Source organism: Girardinichthys multiradiatus, chromosome 11 (assembly GCF_021462225.1).
Source record: "Girardinichthys multiradiatus isolate DD_20200921_A chromosome 11, DD_fGirMul_XY1, whole genome shotgun sequence".
NCBI classification, from domain to species: domain Eukaryota; kingdom Metazoa; phylum Chordata; class Actinopteri; order Cyprinodontiformes; family Goodeidae; genus Girardinichthys; species Girardinichthys multiradiatus.
Genome location: NC_061804.1, coordinates 22303498 through 22325236, shown reverse-complemented (window position 1 = coordinate 22325236; position 21739 = coordinate 22303498). Strand labels below are relative to the sequence as shown.

Here is a 21739-nt window from a genome sequence, read left to right as displayed (position 1 = left end):
TGAAGCGGAAGACAACGGGCACGAGTATGAGTACAAGTTTTTGCTTTTTTTTTCATGTGCTTCATCCTTTTTCAGATTTTTAAAAGGTTTGTCTTGTATGTTTTTGAGCAAATCTAATTTTACACTTTGGTGGACAATAAAGTCCTGTTCTATACTATTATATACTTAACAATTGCCTAACAATCTGTGGATGAATGCTCTACAGCTACATCTAACAAAAATTGAATAGTGTGAAATCTTCAATATTTTTTGTCACTCATTTCAGAAAGTGACACTTGTATATTATAAAGATTCCTTACACATAGAAGCCTTTTTCTCTTGTTATTTTGATAAATATGGCTTACAGATAATGAAAACCCAAAAATTCGGTAAATGTCTCAGAAAATTAGAATATTACATAAGATCATAGTGTCGACGACTATGAGCCATTGTTTATGAGGCATGTGCTCCACCGCTTTTACCACCCTATATATGTTGATTTTAAATTGATTGATATCTCTGGAGGCTAAAAACCAATGTTTCATTGAGTGTTTAAAACATTCTGGACAAACTTTATCTTGCCTATCAATCTAATTTAACGCTTAATTAGGAAGTGTGACTAAGCTACCATAGGTGTGATATTCTATTGGTTTTCACTCTATTGGTTAGGCAGTTTTACTGTACAAATAGAAAAAGTCCCCTACATATTATGTTCTTACTTAATCAAAGAGACAATGTAATATTAAAAACTAAAGAAATTGAGATATAGATTTATGTAATGAACATTGATAGAGAAGACATCATGAATAATGGAAACAAGAACCGTGACCGTATGTAACCTATATTGCTCAGGTAGTGTGTTTTTATTACTTACAGTCAGAAACTGAGTCATTGATGAAGACTGTAGTCTTTCCTGGTTCTCCCAGGATACCATTCAATGGCATTCTCAGGACTAGCTCAAAGCTCTCAGCTCCCTCCAGCTCTGGCTGTCCCATGTCATCCAAAATTGTGACCTTAAACATCTGCATGCTGACACCCGGGGCAAAGTCCAGGTTGTGACTTATGCCCACATAATCGATACCAGCTTGAAATTGGAAAGGGGGAGAAAGGTTAGAAATATGTTGAGGAGATACACAGAATAGACTACTGATGATGATAAGTGATAAATCTCTCTGTTTGTGAATATTTAAAAACAATAGTTGATTGTGGAAGCCTGCCTTCAGCAGAGGCACGCTCCGCCTTCCGAGAACGGACTGTCACAGTCCCAGTTTTGGACAGATCAGTTCCAGTCCTCCATACTTTCACCTCTATGTAGCCATCACTCTCATCCACGTTGTACTGGACCTCTCCAAAGTAAAACACAGGAGCTGCAAAACAGAGATAGGGAAATTGTGTTGGCTTCCAATTAAATGTGATTGAAAAGTGTAAAACTGTCAACATAAAGACATCTATTTATCCCTAAATGTGTTTGAGAAGTTGCTAGGATTGACCAAATGCATTAAGAAATCCTGACTTTTACTGTAGTTTTATTGTTTAAGGGTCTATGGGCTAAAAAGGTCCCACAGTAATGAGATCAGATGCATCAAAGCATTGAGATATTGAAACACTGCAATATTTCTTATTGAAGGATCAGTCTCTCAAAGCGCTAACTAGTTACTGTACCAGTCTATGCTCACATAGAAAACAAAAACATTCACAAATTGACATACATGAAATGAACAGTTTATACGCACTGTGAAATTACTGCAAACGTGAACTGGATAATTCTATACTTAACAAAGATTTATAATAAAACACCATTTGAGCTTCATGAAAACTTTATATGATTTCTAAATTCAGAAAAAGTACTTATAGGCATTAGGAGCACTTTAGAAAGAGATAAGTATTATAACTGCAACATACACTAGCAGGCCATTTTGCACACATGTACAATTGTGAATCAGCCAATACCATGGCAGAAACACAAGGCATCTACGCATTCCGACATGGTGAAGATTATATGCTGACGTTTCAACCCAGTATCAGAATAAGAAATAAAGGGGATTTAAGTTACTTTGAACGTGGCATGGTTGTTGGTGTCAGCTCGTCCAAGTATTTCACAAACTGCTCATCTATTTTATGCACAACAGTCTCTTGAGAAAATATCCAGTGAGAAGCAGTTGAAAATGTCTTGTTGATTTCAGAGGTCATATGAGAATGGCTAGACTAATTTGAGAAGACAGAAAGGCAACAGTAGCTCAAATTAATACTTGTTATATAAAAAGGTATGTATAATTTTATCTTTAAACGCACGTATGTTGAACCTGTGGTATGTTCTGCACCTTGGTTTCATTTTTAGATTAAATTCAGCTGTTTCTTCTGTTTGGCTCATGTGCTATTTTTTGTTTGGTAATTAATAATTAATTCTTTAAAGTATAGTTTGGAATGGAAATTCTTAGTTTTCCCCAAAATATTATTAAACGTTTTGTCTCGTTTTGTGAGCTAGAGGTATCATTAGATGCCTATGGAATAGAGACATAGACCAACAGAACAGAGACAGACCAACCTAAAATAAAAAACAGATGTCCATGGATGTCTACTGTTAGGAAGACTATCAGTTCACAGTTTACCTACTGCTTTAGCTTGTTATGCCATTTTACAAATGTGCTTTCTGGTGCCGTTTTCCTGAGTTTGACATCTTGCTATTCATTTCCAAGCCTACTGACATAATTAGCATTTTTGCATTTCTTTGCTATTGTTGCATGCTGATTTAACATGAACCTGTCAGCAGGCACATGAATCATTTGTAAAGGCACAGGCCAGGCACAGGGGTCAAAAAAGCCAACAGCCCATTAGTCTGATATGAAACTGCAGGGAGGTCTGACATTGCAACCTTTCCTGTCTTCTCATTCAACTTCTCTGTTAATTGTCATTTGCCCTTTCACACAGAAACAGTGCAGCTGTTCATCACGTTTGTTCGGTCAACACGAAAACAACCTTGCAGGGCAAAATGTTACCCATTTATGTTTTCAGACAACATAATAGTATTTAACCTATTAACTCCTTGTTAAGAGTTTTCATCTCTCTATTATAAGAGAACACAACTCATCAATCAATCCACCAATTCTCCAAAAACAAAAGGTGTACAGAATTTTAGCAACAATGCACCCCCATTTATTGTCCTATCTTTTGCAAATAACAATGAGGCACACTGAGGGTAAAGTAGTCCCACTGGGAGCAGGCTGCGCTTTTTCTCCTGACAAAAGAACAAAGTACTTTTTACAAATGAGGATGAAGTTAACACTGAAAACAAAGTCTCTTTGCATGCATGTCTTTATCTCTGAATGCTGAAGCAGTGAGATGGCAAGGCAGAAAAAGCACCCTCCCCTCCCCCAGACAGCTCAAAGGCTTGTTTGAACAATGATTGTATCCTAAGGCAGTAAAGTGGAGGCAGTCCAGTGTGTATTAGACAGATGCATCCTTCACAAGTCCTGCTGTCAAATGATACTCTTTCTCATTTGCCTCTTTTCTTATATTCTGGCATGTAATCTAAAAATAGCAAGTGTAAAATCACTTTTCTGTCAAGATAAAACATGAAACCCTCGAACTTGTCTGTCTGTCTGTCTGTCTGTCTGTCTGTCTGTCTGTCTGTCTGTCTGTCTGTCTGTCTGTCTGTCTGTCTGTCTGTCTGTCTGTCTGTCTTTATTTTATTTATGTACTTTAACTGGGCCAGCAAACAAGAAGCTAAGCAATGTAGATAACAAAGGCTGTAAGAAAATTGTCAATGGTTAAATTCTGAGTCTTAGCTTTATGGAAGAAGTGACACCTCAGGGTAACAGTATCCCGCGAGTATCAAACATCAAGCGCAACCTGTGCCCTCTCGCTCCTCTCTTTTACCTTTTCCTCCCACACACAGACAACAGATATAGCACTGGTTTGAAGTTCATAAAAAAATTGTTTATTTTCATGCTAGTAGAGTGAAAAAAAAAAGCAAGGATAATAATGTTTGACCAAGAAAAAAAGATTTGGCAGTTGCATGTCTTCTGACTTTCTATCAGCTTTAATAGAGGAATTGCGTGTTTTATTCATGTGTCAAAAAATTTTGACCCACATTCCTTTGTGCACAGAGAGGGCCCCTGTGCCTGCATGTTAACACAGGCCTTCATGTCGGCCGTCACACATCTCGAAACTTTACACCACTTGATGAGTGATGAATGAGAACCGCATCCACTCTCCCCACTGGGGCCACGCCTCTGCTTTAGCACTTCGGTGTGTGACTGAAGGCTGGGGAAGGTGTGAAAACTAATTGCACTAATTACTACAGTGTGGGGGTCTGTAGGCATTTGTGTCACAGCGCCTTCAAATGCAGTTTATAGAGAATTTTTTGCTGTACTTCAAAGCAATTGTCCGGAAGGAACCTAAGAAACAAGTTCCTACAGTTCTGTTTGTGTATACTGGCTGGATAATCATGTCTTCTTTCAAGTAATAAGCACCTTAACATCTTAGCGGTCGGAGTTAAAAAAAGTCCTACAGGCAATCATAGTATGATGTAAACGGTTTTCTATGACATTATCTGACTATATAAAATGTGCAGTGCCTTGTAAAAGTCTTCATACCATTGACATTTATCCCCTTTTTTACATTTTTTGCGATGTCAAAAGGAGGTGAGATCCTTCCATGTATCCATGCAGGAATTAATTAAACCCTCATAATTAGATCAATGAAATATACAGCAGTACATTTTCACATTTTAAATCTATGAAGTCTGGGGGGCCCATTTGATGTATGCTTTAATTCTTCTTTCTTTTGCAGAAGAGTATCACTATGATCGAGTTTAACAACAATTACATATGATGAAATGAGAGCCTAATCTTTAGAGTATCAAATAAATAATGATTATATTACATGGATAAGATATCATAAAACAGTAAAATGAGTATATCTTCGTACTCTGGAACTGAGGACGGAAGAGGCCTGTATGGAGTCACACATTAACTGTGACTGTCTTATCTTTTTCACAAGTCTTAACTGTCTTATCTTTTTCAGAAGTAGAAAACTACAAGTATTGTCAAAGAAAAATGTATGATGATTTTTTATTTTTCTACAATTATTAAATGTAATGAAGAGGGGTAATGTTAAAGTAAATTGTGATGTATGAATAAAAAGAATGAAGTGATGTTTTTTTTTTTTTTTTACTGTAACTGGTGTGAGAGCAAGAAGCAGAGAAACACTGTGTTAGAAAGCTTGAGGCTGAGCAGATAAGGAGGGCACCATGGCCTGGGAGCCAGAGGCAGCAGAGTCATAACATCAGGATGGGAGGGGCAGAGGAGAGCCAACGGGAACTGGGCATGGATGGAAGGTCAACGAGCAAGCTGAAGTTATAACAAGCATGGGAGCGAGAAACGAGAAGCCAGGTGCACGCTGTTTTTCATCAGTTTGAAGTTCAAAAAACAGGCCAAAGTCATAGCACCAGGGCAGGAGCGGGAGCGCTCCCGTCCTGGTCCCGTCGTGAAGGCCGAAAAACAGATAGAAGTCATAACACAGGGAGCCAGCTGTGGGCTGTTTACGACTCTGTTTATGGAGGCTGGGAGACAGCACCGAAAAGTCACATTGTCCGCATAACTCAATGATGGGAATGCTTGCCCAGCAACAGGGGATGAGCAGTGAGGCTATCTGCACTTTAAAAACTGTGCCAAAGAAAGAAACAGGGTTGTTTCCTCACAGAAGACCAGCGAACAAGATTGGACGGAGAAGACCGGAGACGCAGCCCCGCCGACAATTCTGCATTATAAAGAGGATCAACCAGTGTGCCCTGAGAAGAGCTGCAATTCAAAATTGAGGATCAGAATTTCATCTGTTGCATTTTTTTTACCAAGACAACTGAAGTAAACTTGGTCAGTGAACAACTGATTGTTTCAGGCTTCTGGAAGTCCTGAATCAACCTCAATTACACCTCAAAAGTTTCCTTCAACTATTCAGCCTCTGGAAGCTACAGACTTTTTAAACATATCCCAACAAAGTTTCTGTTTTTAAAATGTTTTGATTAAAAATGTTTTTTTTTAATTTTTTTAATTTTTTCCAACTTGACAATCAAACCCCAAGCATTAGCGAGGAAGAAAACTGAAGATTTGCCTTTCACCCAAGAAGGCAATTACTCGTTGCCTACTGAAGAAATCCTTCCACTCGGATCCATGGTGAGCCTCCGTCTCCAAAGCCTCTTCAGCCTTACCAGTTTCAGCATTAGGGAAAGATAGGTTAAGTTGATTGGTTTATTTCAAATTATTAAGTTTTGCTGATTTTTAAGCTGTTACTGACCCCTGCAAAAGCATTACTAATTAAAGAAAGCATATAAATTCTAGATTTATTGTGGACAGTCAATCTTTTGAGTCACCGTATTTTTGGGTTTTTTGTTGGTGGTAATAAGTCTTGTTGCCTGGTTCCAAATGATTTTAGGAGGTTTTTATAGGTTGCCTTAAGCTAAACTTGTTAAAACAATGCCCTTGGGGCTCATGCCGAGCCACTAAATGCAACCTAACCCATATACCAATTGCAAGTTGTAAAATAGGGGATGAGCAGCCGTTAACAGAAGTGACTGTTGAGGAGTGGATAACTGCTGTGGGCTACTCAGTTGTCCAAACCACCAGTTGAAGAAGGGCGAGACGTCTGGAAAAGATAGGCTCTTAGAGGTTTGCCAAGTCATTTCCCGACACCAGCTTAAACAGATTATCCAGAAAACCTACTTAATAAGACCTTCCAGGTTTAGGGAAGTCTGGACCCGTTGGATGAAGAGCTGGATTGAGCAATCCCCTTAGAAAAAGGGAAGTAGGAGGGAGGGGTTAGCTCATCAGACAACAAAAGCAGCTACTATCAGGTTTTCTTAATACTCCCCTGTATTTAGCTTTATCTATCTTCCCATCAACTCTGACCAGCTTGCTGTCCTTGCCGAAGAATATCTTCACAGCAGGGTACTACTATGACTGCGTTTCATTGTTGGCATAGTGGTTTCAGGATGATCTGGAAGGATATCTTTCTGTTACACATTTGGCATATACACCAAACAGTTTTATTAAGTCTCATCTGACCATATCACCTTCTTGCACATTTTTGCTGTGCTCCTGCATTGCTTTTGGCAAACTGGAAATCTTCTAGCTTTCTTTAAACAATGGCAAACTCTAAGTGAAACATAATGATTTAATTTAACAATGACTCTGTCTGTTTACTAATTAGGGGAATTCTGAAGGCAATTGGTTGCATTGGATTTTATTTAGAGGTATAGAGGAAAAGGGGACTGAATTCATATAGACAACATTCTTTTAAGATTTTTATTTGTAAGTTATTTATTAATAGTGCATTCTTCTCCTACCACTTCACAATTATGTGCTTTTTGTGATGATATTTCACATAAAAATCACAATAAAATACATTGAGCTTTAATGTTTTTTTGTGATAAAATTTTATGGTGTGGTTATAGCCTAAATCCAAATTAAATTTGGTGTCAATCAATCAATCAATCAATCAATCAATCAATCAATCAATCACACATAAACCCATCACTTTAGGAGTGATTATATAATCCTTATTGTGTAATATGTTTACCTTGATGGCAACTAGATTTCTGTACTTCACCTTGAAGCCTGACCTTGGCTATCCACAAAATACTTTTTATCTTTGAAGTCAAATAGTTCAACTTTACTATTCTTTAGGAGGAAATTGGGTAGTCCATTTGGGCAGCTGAAATTTGTTTTGTACCTTGCATATGGAGAAGGAGTTTTTTTGGCTATCACCTTCTAAGTGCATGCTGATGTAAAGCTGGCTTCACTGTGGACAATAAAACTTGTGCTCCAACAGCTTGAGAGGTTGAGCCAGATGGTTCAAAGTGGTTTCCCAAGAGGACTATAGTGTGAAACAGACATGGAAACTAGTATTAGAAAGCATAAAGCAGTCTAATGTTGTTCAATACTCAACCTTATTAAAAAATCATAGTCTATGCCAGCAAATCATTCAGTTTAAATGAGCTCTGCTGTTTGTTAAGAAAAGTTGCCAAACATCCAGTCAAAATCATGCCAGAAGCTTGTTTAAGGCTACAAAAACATGCGGTTTCTCTGCAACTTGCTAAGAGAGATTATATCAAATATTAGTGGACTTGTAGGCATGTACATTTGAGCCTGTATAGTTTTTACCACGTGTGGATCAAAGAAAATCCACAATAAATTCAAATGTGAGCACCAGACTATAGGTCTCAATTTAAACTGACATTAATGTCCATAATAACTTCATGTAAACATTTCTCATGCCACTAGTTAAATACAGTAGGTTCAAAATTTGACAAACTCGCTACAACAATATGCAACCAAAACAAAAAAACTGAGTTCCCCTCTACATGAGGATAAAAAGGAGATAACAACGCTTGCTTCCAGACTTAGGGTGTAGCCATGCAGGACTCTCTTCAGCAGACAGGTACTATAATGATTAATCTGACACAGTACTAAATCGAGCTGACATCCTTGAGCCTATTTTTTAGCTTATGTGGAGGAAAGTAAGTGTGAGAGAGGAGTGAAGCATGCAGTGGATGATAAATAGATGGAAGAAAAACAGTCGACATTGACCTAGGGGAAGGAAAATGAGTCTAAAAAGAGCAGCGACCGCTACAGTTAAGAATTTTTTCAATTTTTATGGTTTTCACAACATTTATTTTCAATGCATTTAGAGTCTAAAATTAACTTATTGTGGGTGGATAGAGTCACATAAACAGGTGTTCAAACACAAATAAACACATGCTGTTGTACCATTTGTTTCAGTATTTTCCTTGGAAAAATCAAGGCTGTATAAGTGAGAAACAGGCTGCCATTGGACTGCCTTGGTACACGTTTTAGAGCGCTGCCTCTGGGAGACGAAAAATGACATATCATCTCTCCCAGGAGTTGGGCTTTTGCAAACACATTTGCATTTCTTTGAACTACGCACCAAGGCTGCTATATACTGACAGTTTATTAACAATCTGAATTGTGTCAAGTTTCTTGTTAACTAGCCCCTAGATGCTCACACACAAAATACGTCGTCAATGAGGGACATTCGGTCGTATCTTTAAATGAACTCTTAGTTGTAATATTTATTGTTTTTTAATCAGTTTGTCTGCTTGAACTCTCCTTGACATAATATTGTAATAAAAACAGCTTAATAGGCCTAAATTACATGGGATACCAGGGATTAAGGGGAAACTATCAAAAGTTTTACAACTAAGGGTTAAGTTTTCTTAAAATGATTTACATCACAACCTAAGAAACTACCAGAGGGGGATCAAAATAGTTTCAACACATATGACTGACATATTGCCAAATTAAATAAATGGAAATAAATAAAAAACTAGCACATCAAATTTAACGCTGCATTCAATTTCAAATAATACACTACAATACTACAATATGACATGCTGAAAAAGAAAAAAAACATTCACAAAGGAAAAAATTGGTCAGAAATAAATTAATTCCACACCCCTCTGGCAAAAGACAAATAAGAAACCATCCTCCCTGAGAGGCCCATAACTAAACTGTCATAATTAATAGCTGAGGGAGGACCTGAACAAAGGACTGGGCAGGCAGTCCTCTTTTTAACTGAATAAAAGTTCTGCACATACTGGTAATTCATAAACAGAAATCTGCCCAAGACAAAGCAGGAGAGAAGATATCCTTTTTAACTGATCCAAATACTATAAATGGGTAGTAGTTCTCTGAGGTTGTTAACTCACTTATTAACTCACGCTTCCTGCCTGTGTTTATGTGAATGGTCAAAAAATCAGGTGGATATGGAATAAGAGGAATGTGTAGAAAGAAGATGAATGTGTGTATTATTACAAGAGCACAATCTGATAAATCTTTTTGTATATTTCATTACAGTAACATTCTGCTGTTGCATAGTGAGGTGTGAGAGATTCTTAATCTGTACTAGAGCTAAAGGGAAGGTACCCTGCGCATCATATAGACACATAGGACAAACTACCATCCATGCATAAACACACACACACACACACACACACACACACACACAGTCCTAAGACAATTTAGAGTATCCAATTAATCTAAGAGTTATGTTTTTTTAACTGTGGCAGGAAGCTGGAGCAACTAGAGAAAACCCATGCATGCACAGGGACAATATGCAAATTGCCTGCTGAAAGAACCAAGGCTAGGATTTCAACCCACCACTTTCTTGTTACAAGGCAACAGTGCTAACAACTGCTTGCTTCCAGGCTATAAAAATGTTGATTATTTAAGTAAAAAAAAACAAAAATTAATCAGAGAAATAGAAACTGTGTTTTCATATAAATGACATTTCTTCTGAGATGGTTGCTGGTAATGTTGGTGTACATCAGGGCTCTACATTGGCTCCTATGCTTTTTCATTGGTATGATAATGACTTTCATGAGGTTTTTCCCACTCATGTTTCTCACCAGATGTATGCAAATGACACTGTTGGATATTTTCATGATAAGAGCACGTAGAGGCTATACTGGTTAAGATCTCTGATTGGTTATGTAACCTTTGTGTGCATCTATAACAGTGTGATAAAACTGTGTTCTTTTCAAGGTCTGTAAATAGAGATAAAAAATGTTGGGCTGTCAGGAAACAGACTGTTAGTGGTAAATGATTAAAAGGCTTTAGATATATTAGTGAACTGAAATTAAAAACTATTTGTGACTGTTATAATATTATGTAACTAATCATGTGATTTAATGTTTTATTCTTGTTTTATACTATGAACCAACACAGGTGGGAGATTTAGACCCTGTGGCTAAATATGGGACATTTGCATGATGTATTGAACTACTTATATTGATCAATGTACATTGTTCTTTTTAAATAGGCTGAGTAAAGTACATACTCTTATTTACTTCACTTTGTTATGGTAAAGATAGAAAAACATTTTGGTCCCATATGTAGAGTTAATGTAACTGGCAGGTGATTTTAAATGGGATTATCACATGACGGATTTAGATGGAAACATAATAAAATAAAAGGTAGTTTGATGTTTACAATTCTCTGGTGTTTACAATTATGTTGTAATTAGTTATGGATGAATAGCAAAGAAATAGTTTAAGGTTCAGATGTGTTTGCTAAAAAAATTTATTTGATACTGTCCTCTAAACCTTGACTTTTGACAGGAACAAACTTTAGTCTCCATTTTAGGCTGCATGCTATCCAATAATAATGTTGAGATATCTCTAAACGTCTTGTCTACTGTCCTAAATGCGCCACCAATAATTAATTGAGAGGCTGTCTGTTCACTTCTGTTAATCTCCTACCTAGAAGCCAGATGTGATACAGTTAAGGTTAGGTTTTAAAGTTACCGTTGTGACAGACATACTCAAGAAGTTAACCAACTTATTGCTGCTGTAAAATAACTGAAGGGAGTAAAATCTGCAACACTCCACATTTTATAGTAAATAAATCCCTAATCCTGCTTCAAACTACAGAACCCTGTGTAATGCATGGACAGTAAGCAAAACTAATAAAATATCTGACAGAAACAGGCTACAACAAGCCTTAATATAAAAGACACATACAACAAAGATAAATGGTTAAGCAGCTGAAATCATACAGAAATGATTCAGTTTTAAAGTAAAGCGAATGCTGTCTTCAGTAATTAAATGCTTATTATAAGAAGAGTTTGAGTAAGACAGCGGTCTTTTTTTAAGCTGAGCATATATTGGTCAAAAAAACAATAGCTTTTTTTTCCTTCAACTGCTGCTGTCTTTTGTTTGTTCCATTTCAGCTAAATCCAAGACTTAAGGGATTTTTGGGGTTCTGTTCTTTGCATTTTCAACAGCATCCCAAGTATTTTGGGAACAAGGAGGTAAATAAAAGCTTTAGATGGAGCTCTTCCCCTCTTTCTGCCACAAAGGTGCCTTACATATAAACATCTTCTCTTTCTTGCACCGTTATTTTACATCATGTGACAGCCAAATGAATGCACGTGTTTCTCCACTACAGAAAAAGGCAAGTAATGAGGACAGTTTCTACTGGAGACAACCAAAATAGAAACCACTCTTGTGTTTATACATCAAGTGCATGGAAGCCAATGAAAACAAATAATTTACATGTTGAGTGCCATATGTGGGCCAGTCACACTATACAATGTCTTATGTGTTTATTAAAGGGCTGATGCAAAGGCACAATGACTGGAATAAAAACACAAAATCTTTAACAGAATGGCTCATATATGTAAGAAAAAAATAAATATCTTCTAATGGCACAGTAATATTTTAGAATTCAACTTCAAAGAGCTTTAAACCGGGATTAGTATAAAATGTTTATGATTAAACTCCATACTGTGCAAATGGTAAATGAATTGAATTTATATAGCACTTTTGTGGTCATACTGACCACCCAAAGCGCTTGATAAGAGCTACATTCACCCAATCACACTCACAGATGTGTACACATCCGTACAGCGATACACAGATCGGTAGGAAACATGAGGTTAAGTGCCTTGCTCAGGGGTACATTAACATGTGGCAGGAGGAAGTTAGAATTGAATTGAAGAGACTAATAAAATTCTAAATTTTATCATTGATTTTAAAATGAGTCTTTTTTGTCTTATACCAGTGCCACTGTCTAATAACTGTTGTTGTTGGTCTGATTTGTTCTATTTCCTTATTCTGTCCAGACAAATCAAACTTTAGAACTAGGATAGTCTGTATTTCATGACTTTATCTGTGTGACAAAAACAGAAATGTTGGACTTTTACTTTGTCAATCTATAGTGTGGCATTTAGTAAAACCTGTGTTAAGTCTGTGCAATAAATCAATGCAGAAAACTGAGACAGTGGAAAAAATGTGTAGTTTGCAACTGCTATGTCCCATCAATGCCCAGATGAAACTTTAATTAAGAGTTTCTGCCTTTCAGGATAAATAACCTTCTCAATACATGTAACGCTGGAACTGGATGAACACATAAACATGTCAAGCTGTTCCAAAAATTCTAAAACTGGAATGAACAGCCCCATGTACGACAAACTGTAACACAGCTTAATAAAAACTATAAAAACAATTAAAAATCATAAAACTTACCAGTGTACTGTAGATTTTAGTTTAACAAAATTTAAAATTTTGGCAAAACTGTTGTGCAAAGTTTAGTAGTTCCTGTGGTATTTAGATTAGATTACTGAACATTTAATGGAAATTAAGGAAAAATAGATTTTATTGTACAGAGTGTTGCAAAACAATTCCCACCTCTTTTGGGATTTTATGCGACAGACCAACACAAAGTAGCACGCAATTGTTAAGTGGAGTTAATGGAACTAATGGAACCTTGTAGAAATTGTTACTGTTAACAGGAGTACAGCAGCAATTATCTGAACGTTAGCAGACACAGAAATAGCAAAAAATACACGTATCTTACCGTCATCCATATCTTTGAGGATGTTGACTTTAGTCGTGGGGTAGTGCCTTCCTAGCCGTCCCCCAACAGGCAGGGACAGAGTGACATTGAAGCTCTCCTCTTCCTCGTACAGGGAGTCATCGATGATCACAACGCGACACATCTTCTCCCTCTCTCCTTTGTCAAACCGAAGGATGCTCCCGTGTCCCTCGGGACGTGAAATGTAGTCTGAGTAAGACAAAACGGTGGTGGGGATGGTTCCTGTGGCAGAGCCTTTAGAAGAACCAGGAAAAAGGGAGCACAGGGAAATGTTGGAAACGTTTGAAGTAAAACTAAAAGATGAGCGGGACTAAGTTAAATATGACAAAAAACCCCCCAGCTCAGTTTATGACAAAAAATTAATTCCTGCATATTCAACTTTAGACATTTGCTGTTTTATGGACTCTCAATGATCCATGCAGAAATGGAATATAAGCATATACAGTACTGTGCAAAAGTTTTAGGCAGGTGTGAAAAAATGCTGTAAACAAAGAATGCTTTCAGAAATATAAATGATTGTTCCTTTTTATCAATTTACATAAGGTGAGCAAACCCAAACATACAGCCAAAGTCATTAAGAACTATCTTAAGCGTAAAAAACAAGACTTACTGGAAGTGATAGTATGGCCCCCACAGAGCCCTGATCTCAACATCATCGAGTGTGTCTGGTATTACATTAAGAGAGAGAAGGATGTGAGAAAGCCTACATCCACAGAAAATCTGTGGTTAGTTCTCTAAGATGTTTGGAACAACCTACCAGCCGATTCCTTCAAAAACTGTGGAAGAATCGAAGCTGTTTTGAAGGCAAATGGTGGTCAAACCAAATATTGATTGGATTTTGAATTTTTCTTTTGTTCATTCACTGCATTTTGCTGAATGATGAAAATAAACGATTAACACTTCCATTTTTTAAAGCATTCTTTGTTTACCGCGTTTTTTCACACCTGCCTAAAACTTTTGCACAGTGCTGTATAGGAATTTTCCATATATGTACATATATAGTAAAATAATTTCAAACCAAATATTTACATATGTTGTGTGAAAAGAGTAATTCTTTCTCATTGTCTGGGAGGTCAGTTATTTACTAATTTCTTTTTTCTTTGTACTAAATACCAGAAAAATAAGTAGGCAACTTTAGAGAATTTGTTAGAGCTCTCCTGAAATTATAAGTTTACAAACATTTCCTTAGTATCTGGTAGAATGACCTTTTAAAGCTGTGTAGCTTTGGTCTTCTCACAATAGTTTGCTGGAATTTTGGCCCATTTGTTCTGACAGAACTGGGACTGAGCAGGATTTTAGGCGGTCTTTTGCAGTAAACCTGTATTATCTTATATGTAAAAATGTTATGTTTATTGTTTTTGTTGTTGTCAATCTAATAAAATAATATACATATTTGTCCTATAGGTACTTTATTTATATGAAGATAAGATGCACTTTTGTGATGACTATGCTTGGATGTGTATAACAACATGTAACACCAAACAGGTAATGTTTGCCATTGTCACTCAGGATAGCGGGAGATATATGTTAGATGTAAGATTCTTCTGTCTACAATGACTTTAAATTCTGGTTAATTAAGATTCCATTGCATAATTGACTACGTTTATATTTTGGATCATATTGGATGGATGTAACTGACTTTGAATGTGTAATAAATGGAATTAATTGACTATATATTTCTGTTTAGAAATTGGATTGTTTGTATAGTAAAGTGCCTTGAGACAGCATTTGTTGTGAATCAGAGCAATATAGAAAACTAAACTGAATTGAAAAGCAATTAATATGTATGTTTATGCGTTGCTGTTTTTTTTTTTATTGTTTGGCAAAACCTACATGTTGCATATCAATTGCAGCATATTATTTGATAAGGACCTTAAAGAATCTCTGCCTTATAATATAATCAGGTCAAATATAATTGGAAGAAATAGCTTTTATGAACATGCTTGGACAACTCCTTCATTATCCTTTTATTAACTAAACAGTCTAAATAAATGTGCCTTCAACTGAGATTTTTTTTTCGGAAGCTGTTATTCTGAGACTTCAACCTTGTGCTGTGAAAATCACATGAAACAATCCAATCAACAGCTTCCCTATGTTAAGAAAAATAAAAAAATACAACACAGTTGAGACTGATGGCACAAGAAAGGGAACCCAAATTTGAGCAGATGCAGAAGGCTTCATAAGAAGTACCAACCAGTCAGCAGCTACTAAAATGTGACTAGACTAGATACTGTCAGAAAGAGTCTTAGAAAGCCAGAGCACTGAAGCCACATTTTTTTGACAGATACTTGAACTTTTGGCAGAAAGATGAGAAGAAAAAAGTTTGGCAAAGACCAGCTAATTCTCTGAAGATTAGAACAACATCCTCAAGGACAGGGAGGAAGTTTGATGGCACTGACATACATGGGTTCTAGTGGTCCTAAAGACATGTGAGCGCTAAATACACTTTCTGCATATTTGACCAAATACAGGAAAGTTAACTCAATGCCTCTTTATTATATGGAGACGGACCTGAAACCTACAACAGAAACTGAGTTTATAAAATGTTATGTATAATATGTGGTTTAAACATTTGATTTTTTCATTTAAATTGCATCCTGTCTACAAATTCCAAACCGTATGCAACTATAACCTGGGAATACATAAACTTACTCTATTTATAATCATGTTTTTTTACATCAAAGTCACTGAAGAATATATCTCTCCAAACAAGCTGTAATGAATGGATCCTTCGCCTAGTGTTTGATTATTTCTAACAGTTTATATGAAATAATTATAACCATAAACATTTTCTTAAGAGATTAAATTACATATATTGTGTTACTAGTAAAGTATTTTTAGACATGTATGTTAATATTTAGCTGACTTTGGTGTAGTAAATTCCAAACCCATGGAGGAGGTTTCTCAAATTTTCTTTAAGGTCCTTTTATTATTTAAAGTTTTACCTTAAGTTTCTGCAAACCAAACAGTCAGTCTATGCTCTGCTTAAATATAAAGAAAGTGACTTCTACCCCTTTGATAAAGACATACCTATAATTTGAGTCGCATCAGCATTTTAGCAATTGTATCTTGATAAAGCTATTCAGTCTAAGGCTTTGCAAGTGCGAAAAAAGAAGCTCTGTTTACATTTCTTTAAAATCTAAAATATGCTAACCCTAGTCTGTGTACTTTTTGATAGTTGTTGGCTTTTTCTGTAAATTAAATGTTTTGATAACTGGAGATTCTTGAAATGTTTCAATGTTTCAAAGAGCTGACTTTGATTTGAACACATTTTACAGGTTATGCAAACTGCAATTGAACAGGTTTGTTTTACACTGTGTTGGGACCCACAGCCATGGATTTCAACATTAAACTCCGGTACGAACTCTTCTGGAACTTTTCAAAATAAAGTGCATTAACATTCTTCCGGCACAGCCAGGAAACGGGATAACTGCGGACTTCCTGTGACGCCACTACCCAAATAAAAGCACAGCTGTTGCTACATCCGCTCTCTTTCCACACGGCCTCTAGTGGGACCGGTCAGGGGAGGCCCAGCGCGCTGATGTCTCTTTGCTGGCAAACAGACATAAACTCTTCAACTGGATCCAAGGAAGCCATACGATCATCAATCATATGCAAAGATAAGTACGAATGAAATACTGTCTATTGTAGAATATAAACTATTTATGTGTGTAATATAAACCATCTATGTATGTAACTGGCATGTGTACATAGAGCAGAGGGGTTCAAGCTTAGGGAGTGAAGCATAGAGTCCAAAGTCATAAATTAGTGAAGGACAAGGAATCACCGATGGGGGAGAAGAAGACAGGGGAGAACAGGGCACAGAGAGGGCAAGGTCATAAATTGGGGAAGGAGACAAGGCGGGAGCCAGACAGGACATGAGGTTATATTGTTGCTGGGGAGATATTTACAGACAGGATGAGTGTGTATGTGTACTGCATAGCAGCGAGGGGTATATAAAGGTATTGTGGCCCCTCCAAAACGGACAACACACAGACGTTTCCAGGTACCAGTGTAAGTGTGTGTCCCCTCTCTGAATTCATATTGGTTTGAATAAACTTGTGGAAACGTACAACTGATCTCTGACTGAGGATTGTCCTTTGGGTGCCAAATAAAAAGAGTCGGGGAGAGGTGAGGAGTAATGTAAGAGTTAACTGACGGCCAGTAAAGTTTTCCTACCTCAACACTGTGAATCCGGTATTTTCATTAATGAACGGGGAAATTAAGGTGTAAGAGTTGCTTACTTTTTCCTCTGAGGCCTGTGAAGCAAATTGTCCCAGAGAAGTTCCCTACAGAGACGCGCGGTCTCTATGAAGCCGAGCGGAGCGGTCTCCCAGTCTGGAAGGAAGACAACAGAGACCCCATCACCGTGCAGTGGCGTTGGCGGACAACGAGCCATTCTTCATCTACAGCTGGAGGTTAGCTGGAAGCTAACCCTTTTGTTCACAGAACGAACACACCTTCTGTTCGGAGAAGCTGAGGAGGTTAGCGGGAAGCTAACGCTTTGTTCACTGTGGATACCTTCTTCAAACTTCATCGTCTTTTGGACAACATTCCTCACCACAGGTCATGAGGTTAGGTTTGGGCACATTAACAGTTAGGATGAAATGATCTGAACGTTTTCATTTTATGAAGTTTTGTTTTGTTTTTGTGAAACTCGGCTATGTTAGTGCTAGCAGGCTATCTGCAGCACAGGTGCCCTGTTTGTGTTCTGTGTTTGTGCTTTTAAAGTTAAGACAGACTTTATTTAAAGGGTGATTTTAAACACAGAAGATTGATCATAATGCGCCGTCCGCGCTTATGCATTTTAACCCTTTTATTAACCCTGGTATTTTAAAGGTATGTGTTGATTCTGGTGCTAAGCTATTGGCTCCTTTTGTTAGCTCAACTGCTAACCGGTAAGAACACGTGCTTGCTACTAAAGAGTATTTAACAGAAAGGTTGTTCGTTTTCAAGCTAGTGAATAATGTGTCCCTAAACATCATTTACTAGATTTGATAACTAAGTAAACACCATTAAGCTCAATTTCTCCAGAAAGATTTGGCTCTTTTCCAAAATAATCCCTTAATAATATTTCTTCAAATATTATTTCAACAAATAAAGGCAGCTAATTAGACACCATTGAGAAAGGGTCATCCAGAAGGTTGGTTTTATTCAGCAGATCATTATTTAAAACATTATTTTATTAAAATAATATTTTACCTGATCTTGCACTGTGAAGGGTTGTCTAAACGTTTGCTGATTATTGCCTAAGTTAGTTCCAGTACTAACTTAACTTCACTTCCAGATTCTTCAAGATAATCCTTGGTTCTCAAACATAAACATTGCATGGTAGTATTGCATCACTCCTTCAGTCATGTTTTTCAATCATCCCTAATCAACTTGTTTATATTGTACATAGCCCATTAGTCTTCCTTATTCTTTAATTCTGCTTGGTATTTTAGTTGGATTGTTTTAGCATAGTAAAGAGTTTGTTGATTGAAATATGTTTGACTTGAGTTGACTTATTTTTGTTAATAATTTCTTGTATTTTGAGAAATTGTGTGAATTCATTCCTTATATGTGCAGAGTTTATGCTGTTCAATAATGTCAGAGCTCGTCTCACACCTTTCTATTTTGTCCTAATACCATCGCCTTACTGGGGTGGTATTCACAGGACAATCCTTAACAGACTGGAATATTATTTGATAAAATATTAAGATATTAATAGTAAATAATTTTGTCAGATTAATTATTCTAACAACTGCAACTACACTTGGAGCTACAATGGTTTGGGCTAGGGTCCTTAAATGTAGCAAATCTATATTTATGATATTTATTATTTTACAACAAATGATAGCTTAATACAGGTTAGCGTTAGAGCGGCTAAGATTTTTCTGAGCTATTTTTGTAGCTGTGCTCTGGTTGGCATCTAGAGAACAAACTGACAACTTTTCCTTACTGTGCAATCTTTCCAGCTACTCTCCATCTATACATCATTTCTATATTCTCCATTTAGTTACTTTGTATTCTTTATCTGCTTTTTCTTAAAAGGTACACTTGGTCCAGTGATTCTATGTTTAGCTGTGTGCCCTTTTTGCACTCTGAACTGCCAGCTGGTTAGGGTTAACCTGATACTGAGCCTGGTTCTGCTGAAGGTTTTATGTTAAAAGGGAGTGATTCTTCTCCACTGTCACCACATGCTTGCTCAGAATGAGGTATTGGTGCAAAGTCAACCACTTGATGACAGTTGGCTGGGATGGGACTGACTCAACCGATTTCGACTGCATTATATTTTAATTTGAATTCAATTGGACTGTTCGAAAGGGTCTCTGGCATCTCTCATCTTCTTGACAATACTCCACAGATTCTCTATGGGGTTTAGGTCAGGAAGGTCAATCACACATCAATCAAACACAATTCATACCCTGCTGTGTGGAGCAGACCACCATGAGTTCCTCACTTATGTCTCCACTGCGGTGTACGGGGATGAAAAGTTCCCCAACATCTTCGTCAACTGAGTGAATTGGTTCAGGGAAGAACACAGTCGATTCTGAAAAAAAGAGGAAAGTAATGATATGTGTAACAATCAGCTGTAATCCACAGAACATCAGGCTATGAAGAACTCATACAAGTCATTCGCTCTCTGACTGTGTAAGCAGCACATGGTAGAATTTGCTTTTATCTACTTAGGTGGTCATCCTGTGGTGAGGTTATGCATATGAAAAAAAAAATCTATCTCCATCACAGTTTTTTGGTTTAATGCAACCAGAGGGGCTCTTCGAAGAGACCCCTACAGAGTTTTTTTTATACTTTCATGTGGCAGACAAATACATATGCAGGCCTCTCAAGCTCATCAGGCAGAGCTACATCACCTGGGAGTGTCACTCATCGACTGCTGCGTACTCAGAAGGTTCAGCCACTCACTTATTTTCCATCTCCACTTCTTTCTCGTCTCTCTGCTGTGGTTTATGATTGAAAGAAAAACTTAGATGATGCTTTCAGTAAATCTATCAAAGCAAAAACCTTTCTGGTAGTGTGATAACAGAACCGTCTGAGTTATGTCCTGCACGATGGGATGGAGCCAATAAGAATTACAATAAAGTGAACTAACTTTCAGTTCATCTCAGATCATCTTGTGTTGTCTATTTTCGCAGAGAAAATGAACAATTGAACGAAGAGACTCTGAAGACTTGTGAATTGCTTTTGCAGTGTGAACGGCAATTAAAGGGTCGGAGAGTAGAAAAATACAGTGAAATTGATTTATCTTTGAAACAACATAGAGCGTAAGAGGAGATAAACACCTGAGAAGACTCTTTGCAATGAAGCTATCAATATAAGACAATCTTACGCACAGCGGGAGCTCAAACATTTCTCCTCTTTTGTGATAACACTCACTAAATCGTTTTTCCTCCTCTCAATCTTCTAGCGTTTCTCCCTTCTGCTACTGCCTACAATCTGTCACTCCCTGGGGTGTGGGGTGTGGGGGGTACTAGAGCAGGATACTGGGGTCCTCTGCCTTACCTATTCCCTCCACACACACAAACGCACCATGAATTTCCACTCCTACTCCATGCATATACTGCAAACTCTGTCTCACCTCATAGTACTTTCACGTCTCATTCCACCATTTCCTCCTGCACAGCCCCTTAATCCAGCCAAGATTAAGAAAAGGAAAACTTTTCATCCAAGTGGGTCAAGTTCACCTTCTTGAGGAAAATGCACTGTCATTTTAAAACATTCATGGGGAATGCGAAAAAGGCACACGCTTGTAGAGAAAGTGCTGAATTTAGAAGTGCTTACACTTAATCTTGTTATTATCTAACGGAAAAGAGAGCCAAAGAGAAATTCTGTTTGGCTTTTATTTCTTTGTATAGCACTTTGCAAATATTGATGATATCATACATTTTCTGTTTTGGGATGTTTGTACTTTGGCCACCTTATATGGATATTATGCCAATTATACAAAAAACCAAAAAACCAGCAGTTGATAAAGAACAAACATGCCATATTTTAAGGCAGGAACAAACCTCTAGATATGAAACAGAAAACTGTTCTTCATGTCAATGGACTGGTGCAAAGTACAATCAGTAAAAGCTCCACTGATATATAGCATCACTGCAGAAGGAAAAGCAAGCAAGATGTAACAACGGCTGTGGCCAGAAGCTGCTGCTTGTGGCATACAGTTAAACAGCAGGCTGCCACCTTCATCTTTAGTCAGCACTGTCCATGGATTATATATGGAAGTTTCATAGGAGCAAGGCTCAGCTATTGCAAGGGAAACAGGCTACAGCATAAGCCTACATTACAAACACAAACTTTAATGTATTTTATTGAGATTTTATTTTAAATTCTAAAAAGTGTGAAATACATTTATATTCTTTACTCAG

At 37.1% G+C, this 21739-nt stretch overlaps 1 protein-coding gene across 1 annotated transcript in view; it reads right to left on the bottom strand.

Moving 5' to 3' along the window:
• frem2a (FRAS1 related extracellular matrix 2a) overlaps window positions 1-21739 on the bottom strand; it is a 141252-nt gene that overhangs the window by 26416 nt on the left and 93097 nt on the right. Inside the window, exons 5-8 of the mRNA XM_047380009.1 lie at window positions 19777-19902; window positions 13353-13604; window positions 1197-1346; window positions 854-1063 (exon numbers count right to left, since the gene is read on the bottom strand). Of these exons, the coding sequence (XP_047235965.1) occupies window positions 854-1063; window positions 1197-1346; window positions 13353-13604; window positions 19777-19902 (738 nt within the window). The remainder of the gene's footprint in view (window positions 1-853; window positions 1064-1196; window positions 1347-13352; window positions 13605-19776; window positions 19903-21739) is intronic.